The 26425-nt window shown below is 41.3% G+C and overlaps 1 protein-coding gene across 1 annotated transcript in view; it reads right to left on the bottom strand.

The window, feature by feature from the left end:
- Positions 1-13419: 13419 nt before the first annotated feature.
- LOC110966046 (ephrin type-B receptor 1-like) overlaps positions 13420-26425 on the bottom strand; it is a 119094-nt gene continuing 106088 nt past the window's right edge. The window contains exons 18-20 of the mRNA XM_051946972.1: positions 23053-23249; positions 22776-22934; positions 13420-21518 (exon numbers count right to left, since the gene is read on the bottom strand). Of these exons, the coding sequence (XP_051802932.1) occupies positions 21407-21518; positions 22776-22934; positions 23053-23249 (468 nt within the window). The 3' untranslated portion in view covers positions 13420-21406. The remainder of the gene's footprint in view (positions 21519-22775; positions 22935-23052; positions 23250-26425) is intronic.

Below are 26425 nucleotides of genomic sequence, written 5' to 3'. Positions count from 1 at the left end.
TGATGGCATGTTTTCTATATTACAGGTGTGTGGTGGAGAGGGCTTTTGGTGTCTTGAAGACCAGGTGGCGATCCATTTTTCTGAAGGCCCTGGAGGTGAAGGTGGACTTCGTGCCGGAGGTCATCGTTGCCTGCCTTTTCCTCCACAATCTCTGCATCAGAACTGGAGACATTTTAGAGCCAGAGGTTGTGGAGGAAGATAATGATGATGGAGTGGACTTTGAGGTTCCTGTGCCAGTCCAGCAATCTGGTGATGGTCTCAGAAACCGTCTTGCCGCTGCAGTGTCTGCCCCAGAACACCCCACCTATGAACTGCAAGAACATGATTATTGTTAATATAGTTAAACACAACTCTGTTCAACACATGTAAATAGTTTTTTCACATTCTAAATTTCTCACATTCTTTGTAAATAGTTTGCTTATTTCTACATTTTTTTCTTTTATTTGCTCATGTGTAATCGTAACTGTAAACTCATAATTGGAAGCTATACCTACATTGAGATGCTGTATATAATATTTAAAAAAATGAACCAAACAGAAGATTTGATAAACATTTTTTAATAAACAGAACCAAAAGAACATGAACTATAAAATGAACTATAAATGAACAACACATTATTTCTTTAAAAACGATTGTAAAATCCCCAACAAACGTTCCTCCCTTGCTCTGCTTTCCGTCTCTCTCGCCTCTCTCTCTCTCCTCTCCTCCCTGGCCCGACTCTCCATCCATTCTCTCCACTCTCTTTCTCTTCTCTCTCTTCTGCTCGTCTTCTGTTCTCTCTCTGCTCTGCTCTCCTCTCTCGTTCCTCCTCCCTCTCCTCTGCTCTGCTTTCTCTTTCCTCCTCTCGCTCCTCCATGTCCCTCAAAAACTCCAGCATGTCAGCCTCTCTCCGTCTCTTCCTTCTGTCACCTTCCGGAGGAGAGACAGCTGCTGCCACAGGTTCTGCCATGGCTGAGGTGATGACTGGTGGGGCTATACTGGGCCTTTGCCCATCACCTCATCCATGGCCTGATACCATTTCCACGAGGCAGCAGTTGTCTCTCCTCCTTCTGTGCTGACCCCTGCCCTCGGTGCCTTCAGTTCCTACCACACAGCACAGAGGTTATTTGTTAATGATCATAGAGGATATACTGTGGATAACTGAATGACTATGGCCAAGTGTTTTTAACTAACCTTGTATTTTTGGTTTAAGTTTTCCCATTTTTTTAAACCCACCCTGCCTCCACCTTTCCCTCAAGGTTGTGGTCCTTGATGAACATTCTACACATGATAGGACTGAAATAGGAAAACAGACTTTGTTACAATAAATTCTTTGCATTTATTAATGAGTAAAGTCAGCTATCTCTGAAGAGAAGATTGTGACTTAACACTGTCCAAAAGCCTTATCTCAATGATCTGTGAATTATTTTACAACAGAGTGGGGAAAAAACACATGCACACAATGTATGACACGAGTTTAGTACTTACTCGAAACCTTTTTGGGCTGCGTTATGACGCCCTGTAAACATGTCCTCATTTTCAGCGCGCCACTTAATGAGGCGATCTGTGTCCTCATCTGGCCCTGCGACAGACTTGCGACCTGTCCAGGGTGTCCCCTGCCTTCGCCTGAGTCAGCTGGGATAGGCTCCAGCACCCCCCGTGACCCTAATGAGGATAAAGCGGTGTATAGAGGATGGATGGATGGATGTGTCCTCATCTGTCCCTGAGAAAAATAACAGTCGTGTCCAACATTATAAGCATTAGTTGCATTGTTTGGTGGTATAAGAAATTGCTTCTATTTGATCATCATAACAGTCCGCTCGAGTGGTAAAGCCACCCACATAATAATATTTAAGAGTTCTTTGCACATCCTGTCCGGGAAATGTGCTCAGCGACTGACCATAATATAAACAGGTTTTACGAGGACAACAGTTGAGGGAACTTCGTGAGATCAGGAAGAGCAAACAGTCACATAATTAATGTGGCAATTTCAAGCCGGCACTCCTCATGCAGTTATTAGCCAGATTATGTGAATCGTTTCAATTGTAGCTGCAGGCTACTCGAGGTAGCTGCTACTGGTTCTGTATGCAAAGCGAGCTGCTGCAACTAGCTGCTAGCATTCAGTAGCACGTTGTGAGGCGTCTGACAAATTTAAAACGTTGGTCAGAAAACGCCTATTTCTCAAATCTGTGGGGTGATTAGGATGACTACTTAACCACATAAAATAAAATAAAAACACTGGGTACTTACATTTATATCGCCCTGGTTTGGCCACATATCCCACGGAGGCTTCCATTTCGGTGGGTATCTCGCAAAGCATTATGGGGCGGTTGAGTATGACTAGTGTGGTCACCGCGCATACTTAAATATTTTCCGGAAATAGTGTACATCCGGGTATTTCTCGCGTACTCAATCTTTTCATACTATCTAATGTGAACGCAGTACATACTTATTTTGACGTCACACTTAGTATGAGTAGTACGTTAGTATGCGATTTCGGACACAGCCAGTATCATGGTTTGGGGATGCATGAGTGCTGCTGGTGTTGGTCATCTGTCTGTGATGACACATTAGACTCTGCCAAGTATTGTGCCATTCTCCATCCCCACATATTCCCTTCTACAAGTGCACTGTTCTGTTGAGGTCAAACTTGGTGTTTCATCAAGATAATACCCCTTTAATACATCCAGGGCCAGTAGAACTTGGCTGCAGGAGCTCAGTATCCAGGTCTTAGAGTGGTCAACTCAATCCTCAGACATGAGCCCCAATGGAAATATGTGGTGGATTATCAAAAGATCTGTTTCAAAGCGTAAACCAAAGAATGTAGAAGAATTAAAAGCAGTAATTTAAGAAGAATGGGGTGAGATTACCCCTCAACAGCGTGAAAGGCTGGTGGGGAACATGCCAGTCAGGATTAGAGCTCTACTGCATGCTAATGGCAGGACTACTAAATATTAATTTGATGATGTGATGGTTTATTTATTTTGTTCAGTTTTGAACACATTCTCTGTTGTTTGTTGACTTTGATAATGACAATGTCGAGAACTGACATACCGGAACTGTCAAGAATTTAGTTTTGTTAGTTTTTCTTGTAAACAAAAAAATATATAATTTGTATTTGTTTGTGTCTGTCTAATGCAGCTACACCTTTTGAGACACAAAACAGATTTTTCCACAAATATTTCATGATGATATTTGAGATTGTGTAAAATTTTAAGGGTGTCCGAAAGCTTTTTTCCACCAATATATGTACAGTTGTGAAGGTATCAGCTCGTTTGGCTCATGCTGAGAATGCAGTTCTGATTTGCTGTTATCATATTTTCAAGAAAAAGGGAAATAGAATTGAAATGAATTCCAAGAATTCAACACCACGGTAAATGTTCCATAACAACACAATACCACAGTGTTACTCCTTCTGGGCAACACTGACAGGGGAATAGTACAGAGGAATAGCATGGATAAGGCTCTGGAAACACAGTTAGTAGAATCAATAATCTAGTCAGATCATTGCTTGTGATGTTCTTACAGTCTTTGCTGTCCGTTTACTACAAATGACTGGTTTATATGTAGGATTCCTGATTCCTAGTAGGAACATTTAACTTGATTTTTTTTTAGGGGAATTTATATACATGGCGAATTTATTCATTACATCTTAGTCTCAAGACACATTTCATTGTAATCAAATCTCATTTTCCATCACTTAGCTACAGTTAACAGGTTTATGTCAATTACATTCCTGCTGTGTATTCATGTCACTCATTAGCAATGTGCAATAGCTCCTGTGTTAATCTGTTTCATATGAATTGATGGGACTCTCAGTGCTCTGAATGATACACTGTAGCCGACTCCACAGGCTGTCAGGTAATAGGTTTCCTTTATTAGGGAATCTGGCTTCAAATGGGATTCAATTTACCCCACTTTTTAAAAAAAAAATTGTCAGCTCAGCGGTGTTAAAAGCCTCTAACGCTCTGAGGAGAATCACATTGTATCATTCAAACTCATCCTCACAGGTTGTAAACTTTGCCATTTATCAACAAAAAGTTGCAGTCAAAAACATGAGTTATTCACACATTAAAATAAGTGTCTCTCGCTCTCATGAATGATTAATTTAGTCTGCTGGTGTGAAAGAGGAACTCATTATGGAGTTTTATTACCCTTTTTTTATTAGTTTTCAGAATGCTGTTGTCTTCTGTAATCCGCTGTAAAATGCATCATACATTAGAGCAGGTAAATTGAGGCTTAACGCTGCCTCCAGTACAAAACATTTAACAAAGACTATTGAGTAAATTACATTATCATTATTGGGGGCTGTGTCCTCTGTAGACTTCATTTGAAAAATGTCCACTAGTTCGGCTGCTATGCCCCATCATTTCTTTCTTGTTTGGGGTCCTGTAGTTAATGATAACTGAAACATTCACCACTTTTCCTTTCCATCCATTCTCTATACACCGCTTTATCCTCATTAGGGTCGCAGGGGGTGCTGGAGCCTATCTCAGCTGACTCGGGCGAAGGCAGGGGACACCCTGGACAGGTCGCCAGTCTGTCACAGGGCTACATATACAGACAAACAATCACACTCACATTCATACCTACGGGCAATTTATAGTCATCAATTAACCTCAGCATATTTTTGGACTGTGGGAGGAAGCCGGAGTACCCGGAGAAAACCCACGCATGCACAGAGAGAACATCACTTTCCGTTTTTAAAAAAAATCTCCTCATTAAAATGCAATATGTAGAAAAGTAGTGAAGTGGTGATGAAAGTGACAAGATATGGAGATTACTCCATGATATTATTATCACAGAAAGACCTATTATGAACAAACTGTCACAACCAAAGGAATAAAGAAGCTGAAATAGATTTGTTTGGGATTTCAGAAAGTGGTGCTGCTTAAAAAAAAACCCTGCAGGACAAATCACATGCACACAGCAGAGAATAGACTGGACTGAATGGAAGTCAGATTTTCTTTAGACTGGACTCTTGACACACATCACAAATTCTAAATCACGTAAATTAGAGTCATTGCCATGAAAATAGAAGAAGTCATTGTCAGCAGGGACCTTTTGTCAATGCGAGTGCAGGGCTGGATCCAGATTAATTTTAGTGGGTGGGCACAAGGGGGTACAACAGATATTTTGGGGGGCCACTGAAAAGTTTTAAGAAAAAATGAAAGCTGCTACAGAACTCTCGCTTTTACAAAGTATCTTTCATGTTTTTTTTTTTTTCGCTCTTTAACCCAATAGGAAAGCTGTATATGGCCTTTTCATTTTGGACTGTTAACATTCAAATTATAATGGACTTGTTTTCTTGTTTATGTGAACTGAAACATCATTAGCTGCACCATCTGCCTGTTATGTAAAACTGGTAAGCTCAACGACAGTATCCTGAGGGCAATTAAGTGACAAATATTGTGCAAGAACAGCACTATATACAACCCTGTCAATTTCCACTTCTTAGAATGTTGACTGACAATTATCACACCTAAAATAAGAAATAATATTATTTACTTTAGCAACTAGTTCTCAGCTATAAACCAGAAACATCATAGGGTTCTGTATGCTAATCAATCTAAATCAAAATGAGTACTACCCAATACACAGTGAACAACAACCATCTGTACCTTTGATCTGTGGTAAAATAACCTTAAATGTTCTGTGTAGTAATGTAAATTTTAAAATACACTGCTCAAAAAAATTAAAGGAACACTTTTTAATCTAAGTGTTGCATCAAGTCAGTCAAACATGTGGGATACTGATCTGGTCAAGTAAGTAACAGAGGAGCTTTTTAGTCAGTTTCAGCTGCTTTGGTGTTCATAAAATTAACAACAGATGCACTAGAGGGGTAACAATGAGACAACCCCCAAAACAGGAATGAGTTTACAGGTGAAGGCCACTGACATTTTTTTCCTTCCTAATGTTTGCTGACTGTTTTTCACTAGTTTTGCATTTGGCTAGGGTAAGTGTCACTTCTGGTAGCATGAGGTGATACCTGGACCCTACAGAGGTTCCACAGACAGTCCAACTCCTCCAGGATGGCACATTAATGTGTGCCATTGCCAGAAGGTTTGCTGTGTCTCCCAGCACATTCTCAAGCGCATGGAGGAGATTCCAGGAGACAGGCAGTTAGTCTGGGAGAGCTGGACAGGATCGTAGAAGGTCCTCAATCCATCAACAGGACAGCTATCTGCTCCTTTGTGCAAGGAAGAACAGGTTGAGCACTGCAATAGCTCTACAAAATGACCTCCAGCAGACCACTGGTGTGAATGTCTCTGATCAAACAATCAGAAAGAGATGTAATGAGAGTGGTCGGAGGGCCCAGCATCCTCTAGTGCCCGCTGTGCTCGCTGACTGGCACCGTGGAGCTTGGTTGACATTTGCCATAGAACACAGGAATTGGCAGGTCCACCACTGGTGCCCTGTGCTTTTCACAGATGAGAGGAAGTTCACCCCGAGCGCATGTGACAGGCATGAAAGGGTCTGGAGAAGCCGTGGAGAACGTTATGCTGCCTGTAACATTGTTCAGCATGACTGGCTTGGTGGTGGGTCAGTGATGGTGTGGGGAGGCATATCCATGGAGGGACGCACAGACCTCTACAGGCTGGACAGTGGCATTCTGACTGCCTTTAGGTATCAGGATGAAATCCTTGGACCCATTGTCAGACCTTACATTGGTGCAGTGGTCCTGGATTCCTTCTGGTGCATGATAATGCCCAGTCTTATGTGGTAAGAGAACTCATGCAGTTCCTGGAGGATGAAGAACTGATGCCATTAGCTGGCCCCCATGCTCACCTGACCTGAATCCAGTAGAACACCTTTGGAACATTATGGTCCATCTCACACCATCAGGTTGCTCCTCAGACTGTCCAGGAGCTCAGTGATGCCCTGGTCTAGTTCTGGGAGGAGATACCCCAGGACACCATCTGTCGTCTCATTCAGAGCTTGTCCCGGCATCGTCAGTCATGCATACAAGCACATGGAGGCCATACAAACTACTGAATACCATTTTGAGTTGCTGCCAAGGAATTTCAGAAAGATGGACTAGCCTGCCACATCAGTTTTTCACTTTGACTTTGGGGTGTCTTGAATTTACCCCTCCTGGGGGGTTGATAATTTTCATTTTACATCATACAATGTGGCATCTTTTCATTCCTAACACATTATCCAGTCCATATCAATGTAAATATCCAGTTTGTTTTTCCCCACATTGAAATAATGATGTGTTTTCAAAGTGTTCCTTTAATTTTTTAGAGCGGTGTACAATAAAATACAGTAAGCAACACTGTATACATTAAATAGTAAACCTGAGAAAAACAATAAACAGTAACATTATTCCATATTCTTCAGTCATTTAATAGTGCACATCTCAGCAAACAGTGTTCTGCATAGAAATCACAAAAAGCTGCTCTCAATAATCTTTCACAGTGAGCAGATGTTTTGCAGGTACATGGTCCAGACGTGGCCATCGAACAAGGTGCGGCACCGTGTACTTCCTAGAGCACCTTCTCTTTTTGCATTCTTCACGTGGGATGGAAATAAATTAACGCTGGTTTAGCACGTCCATCAAAGGCCTGTATGTGTGAAGCAGGAAGCCCTCCTAAATGAGGATGTGAGTCTCCTCCTCCTCTTTGTGGTCGGACTTCAGGACAATCTCTGTGTCCAGGGTGTTATTAACGCCATGAGCCTTCTCAAACTTCACCGGGTTCTCCAGCCACGCCTAGATCGTACTGATCATAGAGTCCATGTCCAGAGCAGTGATAACATTGTACTGCTTAAAGCCATCTTCACCAACTTCAGTCTGATCTTGGGGCTTGAAGAAGTCATCCTGATGGACCACGCAGCAGTTGAGCAGGTTCTTGATCAGGTGGTTGGTGAGGGTGGTTTTCCCTCCATTGGTTACGCCGCCAATGCCGATGAAATACTTCATGTTCTTGGATTGGTCAAAACTCAGAAAAAGGGTCAAAAACGTCAACAAAAACCGGGTTGGGAGTGATCGGATGTGGAAGAAAGCTGAAAAAGAGAAGGTTGCAGCAGGAAACGTCAACTACTCGAGTCCTCCATGGCACTAGAGTTTAGTGAGTAAGGTAAGAGCAGAAAGGGAGCTGCCACTCGGACGTGGTTCTTCCACCCAGAGAGGACCTCTTTCGGTTGTCGCTGCTACACATACTGCCCTAGTTGAGGTTTTAGGTGGAATATTCCTTTTAACCAGCCCGTCAGGTCTCTGAGGATTTTGGATGGAATACTCAGTTAAACCAACATGTCCAGGGATTTTTGGTGGAATGTTCCTTTAAGGTGGATGTGTGAGGATCTTGTAGGTGGAATACTTCCTGAAACCAACCTTTTAGGTCAACATTCAAAGATTTAAGGTGAAATATTCCTTTAAAGCAACCTAAATTTCATGTTTTGATCATTATCAAGTGAGAAACCTCAATCCAGACTCCTCATGAAGACGTTTGAGATTTCTGCTGCTGTGACTTGGTTATTAAATGTCAAAACAATCCATGTGACTAAGAACTCAACAGCTTTACAAACTAAGACTAAACTCTCCACAAGGATCCAAAATAAGTTGGACTTCTACATGAGAGCATTAATTATTCTTCATCTACTTTCTGAAAGGTTTGGTCAATAAAAAAAGACAAAAACTAATATTTTCAGCTGAACAAAAGACAGACTGATTTTTCTGCTCACATGTTGTGTTGTTGTAAACTTACTCCTTCAAATAAATAGCCGCCTAACCCTCTGGAAACCAGCCTTTGTCCTGTTTTTGTGTTGCTCCTCGGCAACCCCAAACAGCCGGGCCGTAATGTTTTTTGAGCAACACACCATACTGTGACATTTTTACAGTGAAGGTTCTGCTATGAAACCAGTTTGACATGTTCAGGCATTCTTTGTGTGAAAACTCAGAGGTTTCAGGTATCAGAAGGTGGTTTTCAACTTTCTTTAACTTTCTGCTTCAACTTTAAACTAGATTTACTTCACTAAGCCAGCCCTCTGGACTTCCAGTAAGCTGTGTTCCTATTGGCTGTCCAGGTGGCTCCTTGGTATCATCAGGAACACCTGAGCTGCTCAGTGTCTTCCTGCTTTATGTCTGCAGTCAAACATTTCCTCTGCTTCTCTTCACTGAACCAAGTTTGGTTCCGTTGCCTTAGTTTGTTCTTTAGGCATTGTCTTGCAGCTTCCAGCAGTAAAATAGACTTTAATGTGTTTCTTGGTGTGTTTTAGGGCTTTTTACTGGATAGTTGTCTTGGTAAATGTGGTTCTTTAGCCACAGTTAGTACATGGTGCGAATGTGTGCAGTGGATTTGGTGCAGCTGAGTTGTCTTTATCTTGGCTGTAGTGAGTTTTTAGAGGCTTTTGGTCAGACACATTCTGTATTCTTGTTTGTGAACCAACGTTGGTTGTCCAGAAGGAAAGAGTTCCTGTCCCGATTCTCTGTTTAAAGAGGTTCTCTGGTAGGCTGCAGGAGACTTTAGCGTTTGGGTTTGTTTTTTGTACAGTTTCATTTGGATGACTATCTTGAGGCACCTCCATGTGGTTTAGTGAGGTTTTCTGTAAGGGTTCTACAAAGCAACCTGCAGCAGAAGAGACTTTGAGAGTCTTTAGGAAGTTCTGGAGACCAGACTTTAGAGCAGCAGAAACATTTGTCAGTAGTTTGAGCAGGAGAAGGTGAGCTTTAGAGTAGGAATGAGATTAAAACCTTCTTGACCTGTCTGGTGAGGTCCTGTACAAAGAATTTGAGCAGGTTGTAAGGAGTCTGCAGTTCTTTGGTCTGAAAGCACAAGAAAAGTCCACTTCTCCATTTAACAAAATAAAACTTTAAAAAAATAAACATTAAATGCAATTAAATTATATTAAACAGACAAAATATTGAATTATATAATTAAACAGAAGATACAAAACATGTAATTATGAAATTAAACACATTTTTAAAAAATATTAAACATTAAAGATGAAAAATTTTAGATAAACAGTTAAACACAACAAGGAGAATATTAAACATTTAAAAAATAAAACATTTAATTAGATTATTAAACCTTTAAAAATACAAAACAATTAATTAAATGTTTACCGTTTTTTCTGGACTATAAGCCGCATCTGCTCTATTTTTAAAAAAATAATAAATAAGAGATATACAAGCCGCACCGGGTTATAAGCCGCAGATATCCATGTTGAAAAATTAGATATTTACTGCATGTACATAACGATTTTTAACTGTAAATGTTCATGTATGTACCTGAACAGATTCTTTCCTAACAGTGCCTTTTAACACGGCAGCAACTTTGCCGATTAAAACGGAACAGAACCAAGAGAAAATAACCAGTATTTATTTACCGTATCTTCATTTCTCCTGTGCTTGAAATCAAAAGTCAGTTTAATCATCTTTGCTGAAACCCATGAAGTCGTCTTCTTCAGTGTCCAAGTTGAACAACCTCAGAAGCGCTTCGTCACATCTGTCTCCATCAGTCTCATTCTCCGTGTCACTATCATCCTCCGGTGAAGTTGGCTCTGAAGGTGCGCCGCTCTCTTCGCGTAGCAGTCCAGCCTTTCGGAACCCGTTGGTGATGGTGGATTCTTTCACAGCACTCCACGCTGTTAGGATCCGCTGACAGACATCAGAAAAGGATGCTTTTCGCATGCGGCCGGTTTCTGGAAATGACTGCTCACCACTTGTCATCAAAGTCTCCCACTCAACCCGGAGTGCAGCTTTAAATGCCCGATTCACACAGATGTCAAGTGGCTGCAAATACTTTGTTGTACCTACAAGAATCACAGCTGGAATAGTTTGTTTTCTTGATCGCTGCTTTCACAGAATCTGTGATGTGGACCTTCATGCCATCCAAAACAAGCAGTGCCTTTTTCCGGTGAAAAAGCTGTAGCACTCCGTTAACCATTCCTTCATTAGGCCTTCCGTCATCCACCCTTTGGTGTTAACATTGACCACTATGCCTTTCGGGAGTTGTTCTTTGGCATAGTTATGCGCTTAAAAATTACCAGTGGTGGAAGTTTTTGTCCGGATGCCGTGCATGCCAGAACGCAGGTGAAGTGCGTCCTCTCGTGGCCTGTTGTTTTCAACAACGCGGATGATGCGCCCGTCTTGTTAACAGTCCTGGTCAGAGGCAGATCAAACGTCAAAGGTACTTCGTCCATATTTATGATGTCGTCTGGTCCGATGGAGTGTTCTTGTATCTTTGTTTCAACAAATTTGTGGAAGTTTTTAATTTTTCCTGATAGTCAGGGGGGAGTTGCGGACAGAGAGTGGTCCATGTCCTGATGGACAGGTATTTACGTTTCTGAAACACCATGACGGCCCCGCTTTGAAATCTTCAATATTCATTTCGCGGGCGATTGTTTTGGCTTTATTTTGTTTTGGCATTGCATGAGCGCTTCCCGCTGCCTCCTCCAACATCTTACCATAGATTCATTGATGCTAAGCTTGCGTGCAGCAGCGTGGTTTCCTTCCTGGATAGCAAGATTGATGGCCTTCAACTTAAAACTTGCATCATACGAACTTCTTCGTGTGGGTTCTATGATGAAGGGGCGAGGATTTTTAAATAATTAACAGTTGGTAATTTGTCGTCCGTGTTCTATCTGCTAAAGAAAAAGTAGCGTATTCTTCTTTGCACTGATTTTTCTGAGTTTTGATTCTAATTCTGGTTAGAGCGCCCCTAGCGGTGGAAGAAAAATCCACAGAATAGTCGCACCTTTGTTTAAGCCTCATGGTTCAAAACCTATGAAAAAAAGTAGCGGCTTATAGTCCAGAAAATACGGTAATTAGAAAATTAAATCTTAAAGACAATAGGAAAATAAGCAGAAAATACAATGAAGCATTGAAAAAGAAAATTAAACATTAAAAGGTGTTAAAACATTTATAAAGAAAAACCTTAAATATTTAATCTAAAAATTAAACATTGGGAAAGAAAAGGAAATGTTCAAACAAGCTGATAAAACATTTGAAAAAAAACAACAATTAAACATTACAAAGACAAAACATTTCAAAATCAGACATTAGAAAAGAATAAAAGGTGAGAAAAGAGCATCATTGAACATTTAGGAAGAATCAAACTAAAGACAAACCATTTGAAAAGACACCAGTTTGACTTTAGAAGATCAAATTAAACAGAAGAGACAATAAAACGATCAAAAAGAGCAGAAACAGATCAAGGTCTTGAAGTGTTTTCTAGTCTCAATTGAAAACATCAGGTTGTTTCTTCAAACATTTCCTCTTTCTGTGTTCTTGGTTTGATTTTGGACAGATTTACTAAGAGCTCATTTCAGAAAACTGCTTTCCAGATAAAGTCTACTTGTAGTTGAAGGCATCGATCAAACTAATGTTACTTTCTGATCTCCACAAACTTTACTGTTCAGTGAAGAGAATCAAAGTTTGTTCAGGATTTCTAAGAAACCCACAGGTGAAGGTCTGAGAAGAACTCAGATCGATGGTCTAAATGTGAAATCAAGACTCATGGTCACAAGCTTTAAGGCCTCTGTTAACCAGAAATTTCAAACTAACACAGAAGTACTGAGAAACCTTTAAATCTTCAGCCCTCAGACTGTCTGAAGGTTCAAACTAACAGCCATCTACTCAGGAACTTCTTAATCCTAGTCTCGACGAGCTTTCCCGAGTTTCCACAAGGTCGGAGGCAGAACAAGCTGTCATGAAGAGGTGTTGAAGTCGGCGAGGATGGAGTGACTTTTTACAGCAACTAGAAGGAAGATGACTAGAAGAGCAGGGGCCTCATTTATAAAGCATTGCGTAGGATCCATACTAAAAGTTTGTGTACTCCGAAATGGGCGTATACGCTTAACCCCTGATTTATAAAACTGTGCGTAAGCACAGCTGCACGCAATTTCCCCTTTATAATCACACACCAGCTGGAAGATTGTGCAGGTGGATCTACCTCACATCCAGCCCACAACACACCCACATTTTACCATGAATGGTCAATGCAAAGTAACTCATGAATGTATCTGTATATAAATAAGCTGCTGGATCCACGGGAATTTACGCAGTGCTGGCCTGCAGTCTTTTCCCTACACTGACCGTGGTTGTGGTGTGACGCATGTGGGTCTGCGTGCCTGTACAGGGCTGATTAATGGTTGGACGCTCATCTCATTCGGCCGCATATGGATAAATAAACAAAATAATTTACTTTTTTTTGCCTTTTTACTGTGAAGAGTTGTTGTCTGTCTTTATGCTAAGCTAAGGTAGCCTGTTGGTAGTTTTATAGCTAGCATCCAGATGTTGCGGATGTATTGATCTTCCCATCCCAAATGTTCTCAAAATAGTGACCATTTCAATCAAAAACATCAAACTCTACCATTAGCAAATGCCTCCGTCATTTTCTTCATATCTTCAAATCAAAGATATATTGAATACCATTCAGTTTGCTTTTGTCAAACCAAGATCTTGACCTCAAAAGTTCATTGATGACCAAAAATCGATCGGTTTGATTTGTCTTCTTTATTGACAAACAGTGCATTGTAAATGTAAGATTCAGAAAGTTTACAGCTACAAACCCACGCACGATGTACAAACATTTTACTGTACACTGAACACCGCACACACGTTATATCACACCCACACACGCGCACAAACACACAAAGATGCACAAGCGTGCGCATACTCACTATATTACAGTATTATAATACATTACAGTGGGATGCTCTGACTATATGAGCAGCAACACCTATAACAGTATTGTAGGTAAACAGAGAAAGGCAGACTACAGCCGATTATTGAGCTGTTTTTCTTTTTTCAAGAGAAACCGTACATTATACATACATACTAAAAAGTATGGCAAGCAATTAGAATAAAAATAAATTAACATGTATTAAAAAAAGAAGTCAAATTTTCTTCAGAGTGTGTACAGTCAGACTTTTTCAGTTTAGGTTAGTTTGATGAAACACTTTCCCTTAAAATGAAACCACAAAGCTCCAAGCAAATATTTCTACATTTGGCCAGAAGATTTTTGTGTTCGCAGTTTTGGGATCTTGATAACGATACTTGTTTTGTTCTTTGCAGATATCAAGGCCTTCAGAGATGGAAGTATGATTCAGAGTCTACAGTCAGACTTGTGACTTTGTGAGGCTGTTCTCAATCCCAGCTGTGTTTTGAGCTAAATGCTAATGTCAGCATGCAAATATTGCTCACAGTAATGATGCTAACACGCTGATCAGGTACAATGTTTACCATCTTCACTGTTCGTTTACTGAATTAGCATGCTGACATTTAATCTGACAACTGAGGCTGATGTGCCGACAGTAGTTTGGCAGGATTTTGGTCATGAAAATGTTTGTCAAAATTACAATTTCAATCACAGGGCGAAGTGATGAAACTGAAAAGGGATCACCGGAGTCATTTCAGTTCATCGTGAAGGAAGCGTGAGCCAGATTTTATGGCAATCATGCAATAACTGTAGATGAGTTCCTATTAAAAAAAAAATGGAGATATCAGCATCATGGTAGGGTTTGAAGACAAGTCTGGGGACCACTAAAGTCAGCAGGCTTGATGCTCTTGGGACCATAAATCTCTGTACAAAATGTCAAAGCAAGCAAGTTATCAGGAGTCGAGAAATTCAGCGGCCGACTGACCAAAAAAAACTAAAAAAGACCCTTTCCTGCATGTACACTGTATGCAGGCAGACTGTGTCAGTTCAGGTTAGCTTGATGAAACTCTGATACGACTCCGCACATGGAGCGAAGCAGGTAGAAAAGAACATTACTTTCACAGTTTTGGCATAAATACTCAACAAAATCCTGCAGGGGCTTTTGTGTAAAAGATATGTGCCAATATATCCTTAGGAGATGCGAGTTCAAAATGTCTGCAGGAGGAGAGCATCTAAAATAGAACGACTGCTTGCCTTAAAACCGTTAGTCAAAGGAGACAGTGGAAATGTGGACTGGAAGCAGAGTGAGCTGTTCACAGAGGTTGTGGGCATTAGAAGAAGAAGGAGGGCAGCTGGGTAGAGCAGAGAGAGAGAGACAAAAAGAGAAAGCGTAATCTCTCCACACCCAGCCTCATTTTTATTCAAACAAGAGTCGAGCTTTGCTTCCCAGCTCCTCCACCCCTCCCGCTTCTCTCTTCTCCTGTTAGCCTCCTCTTCTCTTCTTGCCCCTTGTATTACCTCTACCCTTTCACTTTTTTTCCCTCTTTCTTCATAACTCGCCTGCTCTCATCCTCACCTACAGTATCTATTACACCGGAGCAGGAGCAGACGAGAAAAGCAGCCGAGTCTGACCGAGCTTTCCAGAAAATAACTGCAATTAAAAGATAAATCCACCCTGAAGCACTTAGAGGAGACTCACCTTGCAATGCCTGTTTTGTTATTTAGAAGTCTGTTTTTTTTCCCATTTCTCTGCCTTACTGGCCAAATAAAACGTGACACCCTGTTGATATATTTCCAGCACAGTAAGAGCAGAGTCTGAAACATCTGCAGTAAATGTTAGGTTTTGGTGTCAGTTCCTCCGAATCACAGAGCGAGGGCTTTTGTCTGCAGCTGCCATTTGTACTGCCATTCAGAAATGAACTGGGAGTCATCATCATCGTCTCCATTGACAATAATCCCGGCAGAACAGAAGGCGCTGCAGCTGCATAAAATATTGAGTTTTTACACACGAGACGGGCTGCGGCCACAGATACACACTCATGTTCACAAACCGGTCGGATGCTGTTTGTACATACAGAGCAGCGAGTTCACACGCAACACAAAGTACCATGCAACATCCCAATAATGTCCTAAATAATCACAAGTTTCACAAACAGGAGAAAACCTGAAGGATGTTCAAGGGTGGCTCTTCTCTTTACCTTCACCACACAACAATAGCTGTGTTCCAAATCCACATTTTTCTGCTTGGTATGCAAAAAGGATCAACACATAAAAGGGGCCCTGTGGAGTTTTTTTCCTTCTGGTTTTCTTTTTGTTTTGTTTTTTTACCTCGCTAGCTCGATCAATTTATATTTTCGCGAGAAGCTTTGTGCTTTTTTGCACGCAGAAACGCAAATGCATGTGGGTGATGGGATTTACATTCATGCCAGTGGTTTAATATTATTCCAGCTGGCAGTAAGATACAAAAAAACACAACAAATACAACAGAAAGTTTAAGTGTTACATTGCATTTGTGTACTGGAGCAAGTCAATATGCAAAGCAATTATTACACTACTGTCGGCATTAAAAATCACTCTCTGGTCATTGATCGAACCCCTTAAAAACTCATGTCCCTGTATCAAAGTAACATAATTAGAAGTTGGTTTTCTATGAACATAATCCCCAGTAACTCTGAAGTCTCCCACTCTGTTTCCAAACATCCCTCCCCAGTCGCTGTAGCTCAGCACACCAGCTCACTGTGAAGCTACTCTGTGCTGCACAATGTAAAGTTTTAATATCGGGGCCATACATGGTCAAACTGTAAACTGATTCTGCGGCCAAGTAATTTTTCCATACAATAGTTAAACTGGACATGCATTACTGATATCTGTGTCTGTTCCTCACAATCAAAAGAACATTTCAGATAACATCATCATTCTAAACAGAACAAACGATAGATATATTATGATTAGTTGTATGTCCAGTTTCAGATATCTACAGCTTAATTCTAACTAGTCCTGTTTCCAATTTGATATATCTGCATTGCCCTCTGAAGGGATGTTAAATTAGATCTTAATTAATTCAAATCTCAAACTAAACTCTGATTACTCACAATGTAACTACAAACATTTAGAGCTTTCACCGATAGAGATGACATTGCAGTTATCTCTAATCTCGTCAGAGGTAGCTTGTTTTTCAAACATACTGTGGCACTGCAACAAAACAACATATAGCAAGCAGTTTTATCAAACATGTAAGAGCAGTCTGAAGCCAAAAGTCTAGTAAATCTCAACTAACTTTAATGAGGTTTCAGATTTCTGCAACTGTCTTTTTGACTAATCAGAAAGGCATTACTGATATTTCAAATATAACTGAGTAGTCACTGTGACTACAGTTAGTCAAAATGACTGCTTTTGATATCCATCCATCCATCCATCCATCATCTATACATCGCTCACTCCTCATTAGGGTCATTGGGGCTGGAGTCTATTCCAGCTGACTTAGGGTGAAGTCACCAGCCTATCACAGGACTACATATAGAGACAAACAATCACACTTGCATTCACACCTACGGACAATTTAGAATCACCAGTTAACCTCAGCATGTCACAGGACTGTGGGAGGAAGTCGGAGCATCTTAGAAAAAAACCCATGCATGCAAACTCCATGCAGAAAGATCCCAAGCCAGAATGCGAACTGGGGATCTTTTAGCTGCAAGGCAACAGTACTAACCAGCGATCCACTGTGCAGCCCTGTTTTTGATATCTGCAATTTAAATTTTGGACAGATAAACTCAGCTATTCAATGATAAAATGACTTGCCACAGATTTGTACTACTGAACAGCCAAGTCACACATACATCTACAGCATACACAGAGAGGAAAACACGTCACCATCTTCACTGCTGTAAACAAGCTAAACTTTTGTCCCAAAGCACTCAAATGAAATTTGCACATTTCCATTCATGCACTATAGCTGCCAGTGAGATTGGTAACATATAGACGCTGAGTGGGAGAAGTGTCTGTATGTGACGAGGCAGAGAGGAGCAGTGCAGACTTGGTGCAAGTCAAAGATTTGTTCATTCATTTTTTGCCAGCACTACACTGATGAAAAGCGCTGCTATGAAACATGCATGTACATGAAGCTGCTTTTAAAATGTTAAAAATGGTTGTACAAATGTTTCAAGAGGAAGGAAATTTATCCACAGGGCACCTTTAACTGTTTCGTACTGACAGAAATGTACTCATTCATCCCAAATAAACCAGGACTTTCAAATCTCAGTATTAATTAAACTTCACGTCAAAACAGAGTCCATCATAGTTCTATTTTTTTTCTGCAGCGTTCTCAAAAGTACTTCACCACCACCCATGATTGGTTAGAAGAATATACAGCTGTCTCTTCATTTCCTTTGTGCACACATGCTGACTTTCACAGAAAATTATCTTTTGTCACTTTTCCAGTGTTAACTCACCAGCAGCAGTTTGGAACTGGGACACAGCTACTGTCTCAGGGAAGCATTTTATCTCTCAAAATTCTACTAATACAAAGTTGACAGTGAGTGGGAGATTTTTCCACTTATTTCACCATCATATTTTAGAGGTTTTGTTTCCACACTGCTGTGCACAAAATAGTAAAATCTAAAAGCCCCTAAAGAAAGTCAAGGATGAATTTTTATTGGAGGCTCGGTGATTCTTTTCAACCGGAGTCCTTTCATCAAAAAAAAGAAAAAAAAAGTAAAAAGGGAAAAATGCGGAACATTTATAAAGCTCGGCGTTAAAACTCCCCTCCATCAATAAAAAGGATTAAAAATGTAGTTTAGCCCTGAACTAGAATATTTGCCCAGATATTCAGCGCAGATTTAATCACAGTGTTTTAATTCTGACTTCAGCGTTGTTTACACACAAACACACATCTCTCCTCTTTTTAGGGAACAGCTTAAGGGTGGATTTAACTTTTAATAGGTACTTCAGAAAACTAACATCAAAACCAGCTCTCTCTATGAACTCTTAAAGCACTTCGTCTTGGATTAATCTTTATATAATGCAGGATTTACCAATAAAATATCCCATTTTATGCAGCGATGTGGACAAACCTCACATCCCTCGTGTTCCTGAGATCCCCTCCATGTGGTGACTGTGCTCAAACCAGAACACGTCACAATATAAACACAAGAAGTGTCGCAGATCAATGATGCCTTCATTGTTTTTTTTCCACAAACACCGACACAGTAACATGTGATATGTCTTTGAAAGCTCACATCTAACTTTGTTAAATAGAAGACAAAAAAAGGAAGGAAAGAATAGACACGTCACACTTAGCCACAGATGTTACATAACGCATTCAGATGCCTGTCTGTGTTGATAGCTTTCATTTCTTCTTCATGACATTTTTTAGGTGGCATTCAATATGAGCTTTTAGGCACACTAGTCGTCTCACTCTTTATTAAACCCCCGGGCCAGCGCTGAAACTGTTTTTCCAGAGGCATCTATTTACAACGAATTATGCCTGTGAACCACTGACACGCTCCCAGTTGATCTCAATACTTCCTGATAAAATGTTCAATAAGCTGCTGTTGCCAGGCAACAAATGCAATTGCGGTCGCGCCGTCGGAGCAGAGTTTCGGCGGAAAAAGTAGAAACTGAAATGTTTGGAGGTTTAAAACAGCCGCAATGTCACAATGTTCATAAATAAAAGACTGTGGGGCGTCCCAGCAGTGGTGAGCAGTGGTGCCAGGCAAAACACAAACAGCGTTTTGTGGGACGCGTCACAGACGTGCAGCAGTGAAATGTGTTGAAATCAAACAACTAAACACTGTCACTTCTGTCAATGTGAGCTGGGCTCTCAGCGGATGACAAATAAAATCATAACATCCAATCAGAGCTACTGACTGGTAATCCTTGGGATGGGGTTGCACACGCGTGACCAGAGGCCTGGGCTGAAGGCAGAGCAGGCCGCTGTTGTTCCACAGCTGGTAATCGGCTCAGCTCTGAGATAAAAGAGATCTCCCAGTGCCTCACCACCAGTGTGAGAGAGATCTGGCCTTCTAGATTTCATATTTTGTGAGTCAAACATCCCATTAAGCACTAAAACATGACAAATAAGCTGCCAATTTCCTTCTTGACCCTAATGCATTTATCTTTTCTTGTTGGACGTGTCAGAAATCAATCCTGTAAATGTGTGTTACGCAAAAGGTTGCTGCCCACAGATGACTACACGGATAGGTCACTTTATGTCATTTCATCTGCAAGCTGACACAACAATATTAATCAGAGATGTCAATCGGGAAATGAGACTGTCAAAACAGACTCTGACAACAATGACATGTCCGGCAGCCAATGAATTAAAAACTGAATGAATACAAAGGGCCCTGCCTCGCTGCTGCTGCAGCAGAGTGATGATTGCCATCTGGACGGCAGCCATACAGTTTAGACAGAAATGAGATTTGTTCCATGCGTGGACAGAACATGAGCGTTGGATTTCTGCTTGCTTCATGCATTGTAATAATGCCTGACTGGCAGTCAGCTTTCGGATTTGCAGCCAAATCACAAGAACATTGGACGACAACACCTTTTCTGTCTTTAGAGATTATCTGGGCACTGCGCTGCATCACAACAGGTGCATCTCAATAGCTGGTAGTGACTCAGTACCTGCAGTCTCTTCAGCCCATTTCTTCTTCTATACCTCAAAGCATGCAGTTGATTTGCTTCCTCGCTTGGAAGAGACACTGCTATGGTTTAATAATTCTTTATCTCTTTCTCTTGTTATTTTCTGATCTGTAATTGCCTTTACTCAGAGGGCATTTGTGCTGATTGTAAAACATCATCCATTAAGAGTTCTCTCTGAATTAAGTACTTTAAGTAGGCCAGGCCTTGCTAGCTGTCTGTGAGGAAGAGTTTATCTTTTCATGGCTGCATGGAAAGTACAAAAAAATAGAACAGTGAAACCTTTTTTTTTTTTTTTTGTCTGCAGTCCGCAGCACTTCCAAGTTTGTTGCAGTGATGAGTCAGTTGAGGGAGATAATCATTGAGAAGTCACAAATACTCCAGTGACATCGACTGTTGGCAAAAGTGAAAGCAAGTGAGCAAAGAGGAAATAAACATCCCATGTCTTAATATGTACAGACTCTTCAATATGAAGATAGATTCAGAAAGGTCTCATTTAAAATGGTTGGCTTCTGTCTGGATTCAAATGGTGGCAATTTTCCTTGACACCCTGAAGCTTTCTCAGCCCAACATGCTGCAGATAAGAAGGCCTGCAGGTCTGGTTTCCAGGAACACAGTTTTAAAGACCTTTAGTCAGGGTTTTGGTCCAGTTTTCACATAAATGTCTGCTCAGCCTGTTTCCTCTTCACAGGAGTGCGTTTGTGTGATTAAGCTTTACACAAAAAAACACACCACGTCTTTCTTCAGTCAGCCGGCTAGGTAGAAATGATTTGTAGACGTCAGTGACGGACGTTGTCAGATTTTGGTGAGTGGGACATGGGGACTGGTGATTGTAGCTCCTTAAGGTCAGACACTAGTTTGTATTTTTCCCCAGTGTCGCTTTTTTTTTTTTTTTTTCACTCTGTGCGACACTTCACACCTGTACATGGAGTTTCTTCTGGGAGACATTTCAATTTTGGAAGATAAATGGCATGAGAAAAGTCTGTCCAGTGTCCAGAATCTGGCCATGCAGACACACAAATGGCCACAATGATTGTTTAAAAACATGTAAAGTAGTAGAGATTTCCAAAAGCAGCAACCTTAAGTGTATGAGAGTAAAAGAGAAGTTTAAGATGAAAGCCTGTTAGTCCACAGACTGCACACCGGTCAAACGTTTCGTACGGTATCACTCCCCTGTGCAGCTACACAGATTCAGTAGGAGACTGGTCGTCGGCCTGGTGCCTCATTGACTGCACGCTGGTCAGGATTTTCTTCTGGTGTCCAGCAAGAGACACTCCGATCCTCTGCAGATCTCTGTGCAACACACAGATATCAACATGGTTATTACTGAAGGTGCTGTGTGTAGGAGTGTACACCAGTAAATCACTACTATGTTAATAATAACAAGCGCTTGAAATGGAACAGAGAAAGTGGCAGGGCTAAATTAGCTCAGCATGAACATGCAGTAGGCTCTATTTTTGACTGGTTTGACTAAATAATGACAAGGTAATAGTCTGTGTTTAACTAAAGGGAGAAACATATTTCATAGAACTCTCAGATTTTAAAATTTCTTATTCTAATTACAGGTATATTGTCTCTTCAGGAGAAATTGCTTTTGGAATCAAGATGCCTTCATACTTTTTCCACTTAACAAAAAAGAAGCAGTGGAATTAAATGCAGCATATTTGCTTTTAACCAACCCCAAAAATAAATTCCCAAACAGCCCAAGTAATGTCACATGTATTGTTTTATATGTTGCTATAGGTCTGCAACATGGGTGAATATTTTAAAATAAAAGAGGACAAAACATAACAGTACAAAGCAGACCTAAGCACAGTGACTTCTTTGGTTTTCCATCCATTTTTCCCTGAGTTCATTTCATTTCTGCATGAAAAATGTTCATACACCTTTATGCCTTCTTCACACTGTGATTGTGTTAAAACACATTTAATTAATCCCTTTGGTGAAATTTACCCCCTGCATTTGACCCATTCTAACTATTTTAGGAGCAGAGGGCAGCCAGAGTGGGACCGGCTCCATGCCTGATGATCCTGCCTTTGGTCAAAGGTAACAGCAGGAACCTCCGGTGGACTCTTCCCTGACACCAGAGGGCAGAGGCAGCAGCTGTAGAGCAGAACTGAAGCACATATCACAAACCTCTCTCATCACTGCCTTTGCTACCAGCTCATTTAGGCAGGAAAAAATGATCAAGCTATTCTAACAGCTAATGACAAAATGCACACCTAAAGTACATTCATTATTAACTAACCAAAGCTAAAACCTGCAGTATTTCTCACTGTGACAGATTGCTGTTTATCTGACAGTGATAAACTGATGTTCTGTAACGGCACTTAGAACAGTATTTAGCCATTATGAATGGATGAAAAAGAGGAAGGAAGCGAGCCATATGGAGAGACAGACTAGTGTTCACATGAACCTCCAGTCAGCCAACCAGCTGCCCTGCCAGTCGTCCAACTAACAAGACGCCGACTTGGCAGCCAAAGCAGTGTGAGACGCAGGCAGAGAGAGGCAGACAGACAAAAATAGAGGCAGTGTAATGGGAAAACCTACTCGGCTGTGATTTGTGTGACGAGCGGCAAAGAGGTGAAGCCTGAGCCCAGGAAGGAGTCTCTATACTGGGTCATCTTGAGTGCAGCCAGCCAGTCCTCCACCGAACTCACCCTGCTCAGGTCTGGAGCGCCACGGTCTAACAAGGGGTGGTGGGGAGGGCTGCAGAGAGCAGATACAGGGGAATAAGGAGTTAGAAAAACAACTGTACCGCCGAAACAGAGGCATGAGACAGGGAGAGTGTGTTTGTGTATGTAAATGAGTTTGTATCTGTGCTCACCCAGGGGGCAGATTGTTGGTGCCGGCTTTGAGAGATGCAGGGTTGCGTATCATTTTATCCAACATGCTGACAATATCAGGGAACTTTGGCCGTGCGTTCCTGTCTTTCTGCCAGCAGTCCAGCATCAGTTGGTGCAGCACGACTGGACAGTCCATGGGAGCTGGCAGCCTGAAATCCTGCTCTATGGCATTTATCACCTGAGGCACAGCAGAGGGGTTAGAAAGTGAGAGAGAAATAACCACAAGTGACTACACATTGTGAAGAACCATGGATTTGTTGTGCATAGCCATCTAACTTACTAAAGCTTGTGAAAAAAATAAGTATCCTTATCATGAAGCTAATGCAAAGGTTCTAGAAGGCAGATCTCTTCCCTCATTATCTGTCTCTGATTCCTTTGTGATGCAGCCAATCAGTCCCAGTTCTTTAAATATCACTGTGATTCTATTACTCTGCCTTTTGCTCCTACTGTTAGACTACTGTTATATAAACCATCACAACCTCACAATCCTGGCTGTCCAATGGATCTCAATGAAAGCTCCAATCATCCGTCCATCTCCCACCCTCATTTTGGACTATGCTCACTTTGGATGCTTCCCAGTGTCTAACTGCCAAAGCCTTTCTATTATTACCCCGATAAATGCTGTCAAACTCTGATCTCTCCTGACATAAAACAATAAGAACAATAATCAGTAAGAGCAGGAATTAAACCATGGAGCTGTCTACATGGTATCAAAGAGGTTAACTTAAAGTTCTGTTGAAGCAGTAACAAAAAGCAGAGCTTTTGGACTCTGACAGATGGGCGTCTTGCCTGCTGTCACCAACACGGAAGGCAAAGCTACTTTTTGTGATACAGCCAACACTAGTGTGTTCCGTAACTATCACTCTGAAGATAGAGTGATATCTAACTTTAAGAGCTGAACTGACTGCATGAAACAATGTAACAAAAGTCAGTACACCTTTCATTACAGAGAATTTAATCTTTTCTTTTTTCAATGCTTCATGTGTCCAGTTTTAATTTTGATGACCAAATGAATCCTTGTGGAGAGATGTTCTACCATTCATTCGGCCATTTTTTTTTCAGTTGTTGGAGGAAATCCATTTCTTTAAAATGCCTCAAAGGTGTTCTACTGGATTCAAATCAGACAAAATGCTTGGTCAGGTCAACTAACCCCAAATCTTTTTATCTCTTCAGAACCTTTTGTGTGATGTACGTTGGATCATTATCATGCTGGAATATTCCTTTTCTGCCAAGCTTCTGTCGACTGGAAGTCATCTTGTCAGCCAGTATTCAGGTACATCCACAGCCTTTCTAGTGATATCTATAAATGTCATCTCTCCATTACATTTTGCACAGAAGCAGCTTTGTATCACCCCATTCCACCTCCGTGCTACCCTGACAGGACTGTGCATTCACTGTGGTAGTCCTGACAAATGTCTCACCAAACATGCTGGACTCCATTTGAGCTGAACCAATTTACCTTGGTTTCATCTGATCAAAGAATGAGCTATCATCAATATTCAGGCCTCTTTTCATGTTCTTAAACATAGTTTCCACTGTCCTTCACACTGTGTGAGCTGCCACAGAAACTCCAGTGCCCTTGTGCTAAGTCTAAAGCACTTGTCCGTCTGTTTTAAGGGTGACATCAGCTTAGCAGGACAGTCACTTTGGCTCTGACCAGTGTTCTGACTACGGTTGTAGCTGTTTTTTCATAGATATTTTTCTTGACCTTTCGTGCCTTTATTGTCAGTTTAGTCTCCATCCATCCATCCATCCATTATCTATACACTGCTTAATCCTCATTAGGATCGTGTGGTGGCTGGAGTCTATCCCAGCTGACTTAGCGGGAAGGCAGAGGACATCTTGGACAGGTCACCAGTCTGTCACAGGGCTACATATGGGACAAACGATCACACTCACACCTAGCCTAGCCACGCTATACCCATGTTTCTAACGGCACAAGGGTCTAGGCACGCTCGACAGGGAGGGAGGCGGGCTAAAAGGTTGTCTATCAAATCCCTCTGCAGCAATTGGGTAGGTATACAACCAATCAACGCAACGAATAGGCTGACGTAGTTCCGAGAGCACCGGCGGATTGTGGCTAAGTCCCATTAGCTTCCCAACCAGCGGAGCCGCGGAGCCAACTGGTATATTAAGGATTTGCCATATCCCGTCACCATAAGTCCAAATACGTCTTTCTTCTCAATGAAACACTTCAGTGCCGTCCTTTGTTTATCTTTCAAGTTGAATTTTAGCTTCAAATCTTTAAGGGCTGTGGCCAAAGCCGAGTCGAAAGATAACTGTTTATTGTGCGCTGGTGGTTTCTGTCAGAATCGTCACGCCTCTGTCGTCACTTTGTTACGCCCGCCTTCTGACTCTACACTTCATGGTGATTGGTCCGGCCAGTTTTAGGAGCATCCAGCCTCAAGCCTTATGGAGGGTAACTAGACCCACCCTGGCAGAGAATTAAATTTGTTGCCGTGGGTTGTCTAGTGCGGCTAGGCTAACTCACACCCACACCTACGGACAATTTAGAGTTACCAGTTAACCTGAGAAAACCCATGCTGCACAGGGAGGACATGCAAACTCCATACAGTAAGATTCTGGGAAGGCAGAGACATGAACCGGGGATGCGAGACGACAGTGCTAACCACCAAGCCAGTGTGCAGCCCTCAGTTTAGTCCGTCTAAAAAAATGTTCTTAATTGTTTATGAGATTAAATACTACACTTCTAAATTTAGAAATTAATGAAGTTGTTGATAGCTTACACAATTTTGAATTGTTTGACATTTCAATGATATTGTACAGGGGTGTGTTCACTTCTGTTGCATATTTCATATTTGAGAAATACCAAGAGTATTTTTGTGTGTTTTAAACAAGTCAACTTTACATAAACGGGACATGTAAATGGAAGAGGGAAGAAAATATTCTGAAAGAAATTGAATCTTGTGATATGACATCAGTAAATTGAACACAGCATGGTGCTGGTCTGTGATGTTGAGGATATCAAAGGGCTGAAAGATCCATTTTCGAGGCCGGATCTCTCACTGCTGTTTAGGGGGCACTCTCATATTTATTTTGCTCTAAAGTTTTGATTTGTCCTTTCCTGCAGGAAGACTGATGTTTGATTAGAAGAGAAGTTCTTGTCTGCTACAGCTCCTTTGTGATTCCAGCTGATAAGACAGATGTATTTTTACAGAACAAGCTTGCCTCTTATTTAAAACCACATAAAAAACTCACATTAGTTAAGAAGATCTAATTTCCTTTTCAGAACTTTATCCTGACACAGCGTGCAGTCACAGTGTATACCCAGATCTTCATCTCTAAGCCGCAGTAACACCGCTGCAGTCTCTGATGTTGAGGCAGGTAGTTTTA

This window comes from Acanthochromis polyacanthus, chromosome 4 (genome assembly GCF_021347895.1).
Source record: "Acanthochromis polyacanthus isolate Apoly-LR-REF ecotype Palm Island chromosome 4, KAUST_Apoly_ChrSc, whole genome shotgun sequence".
NCBI classification, from domain to species: domain Eukaryota; kingdom Metazoa; phylum Chordata; class Actinopteri; family Pomacentridae; genus Acanthochromis; species Acanthochromis polyacanthus.
This window is presented reverse-complemented; position numbering and strand designations above follow the sequence as displayed.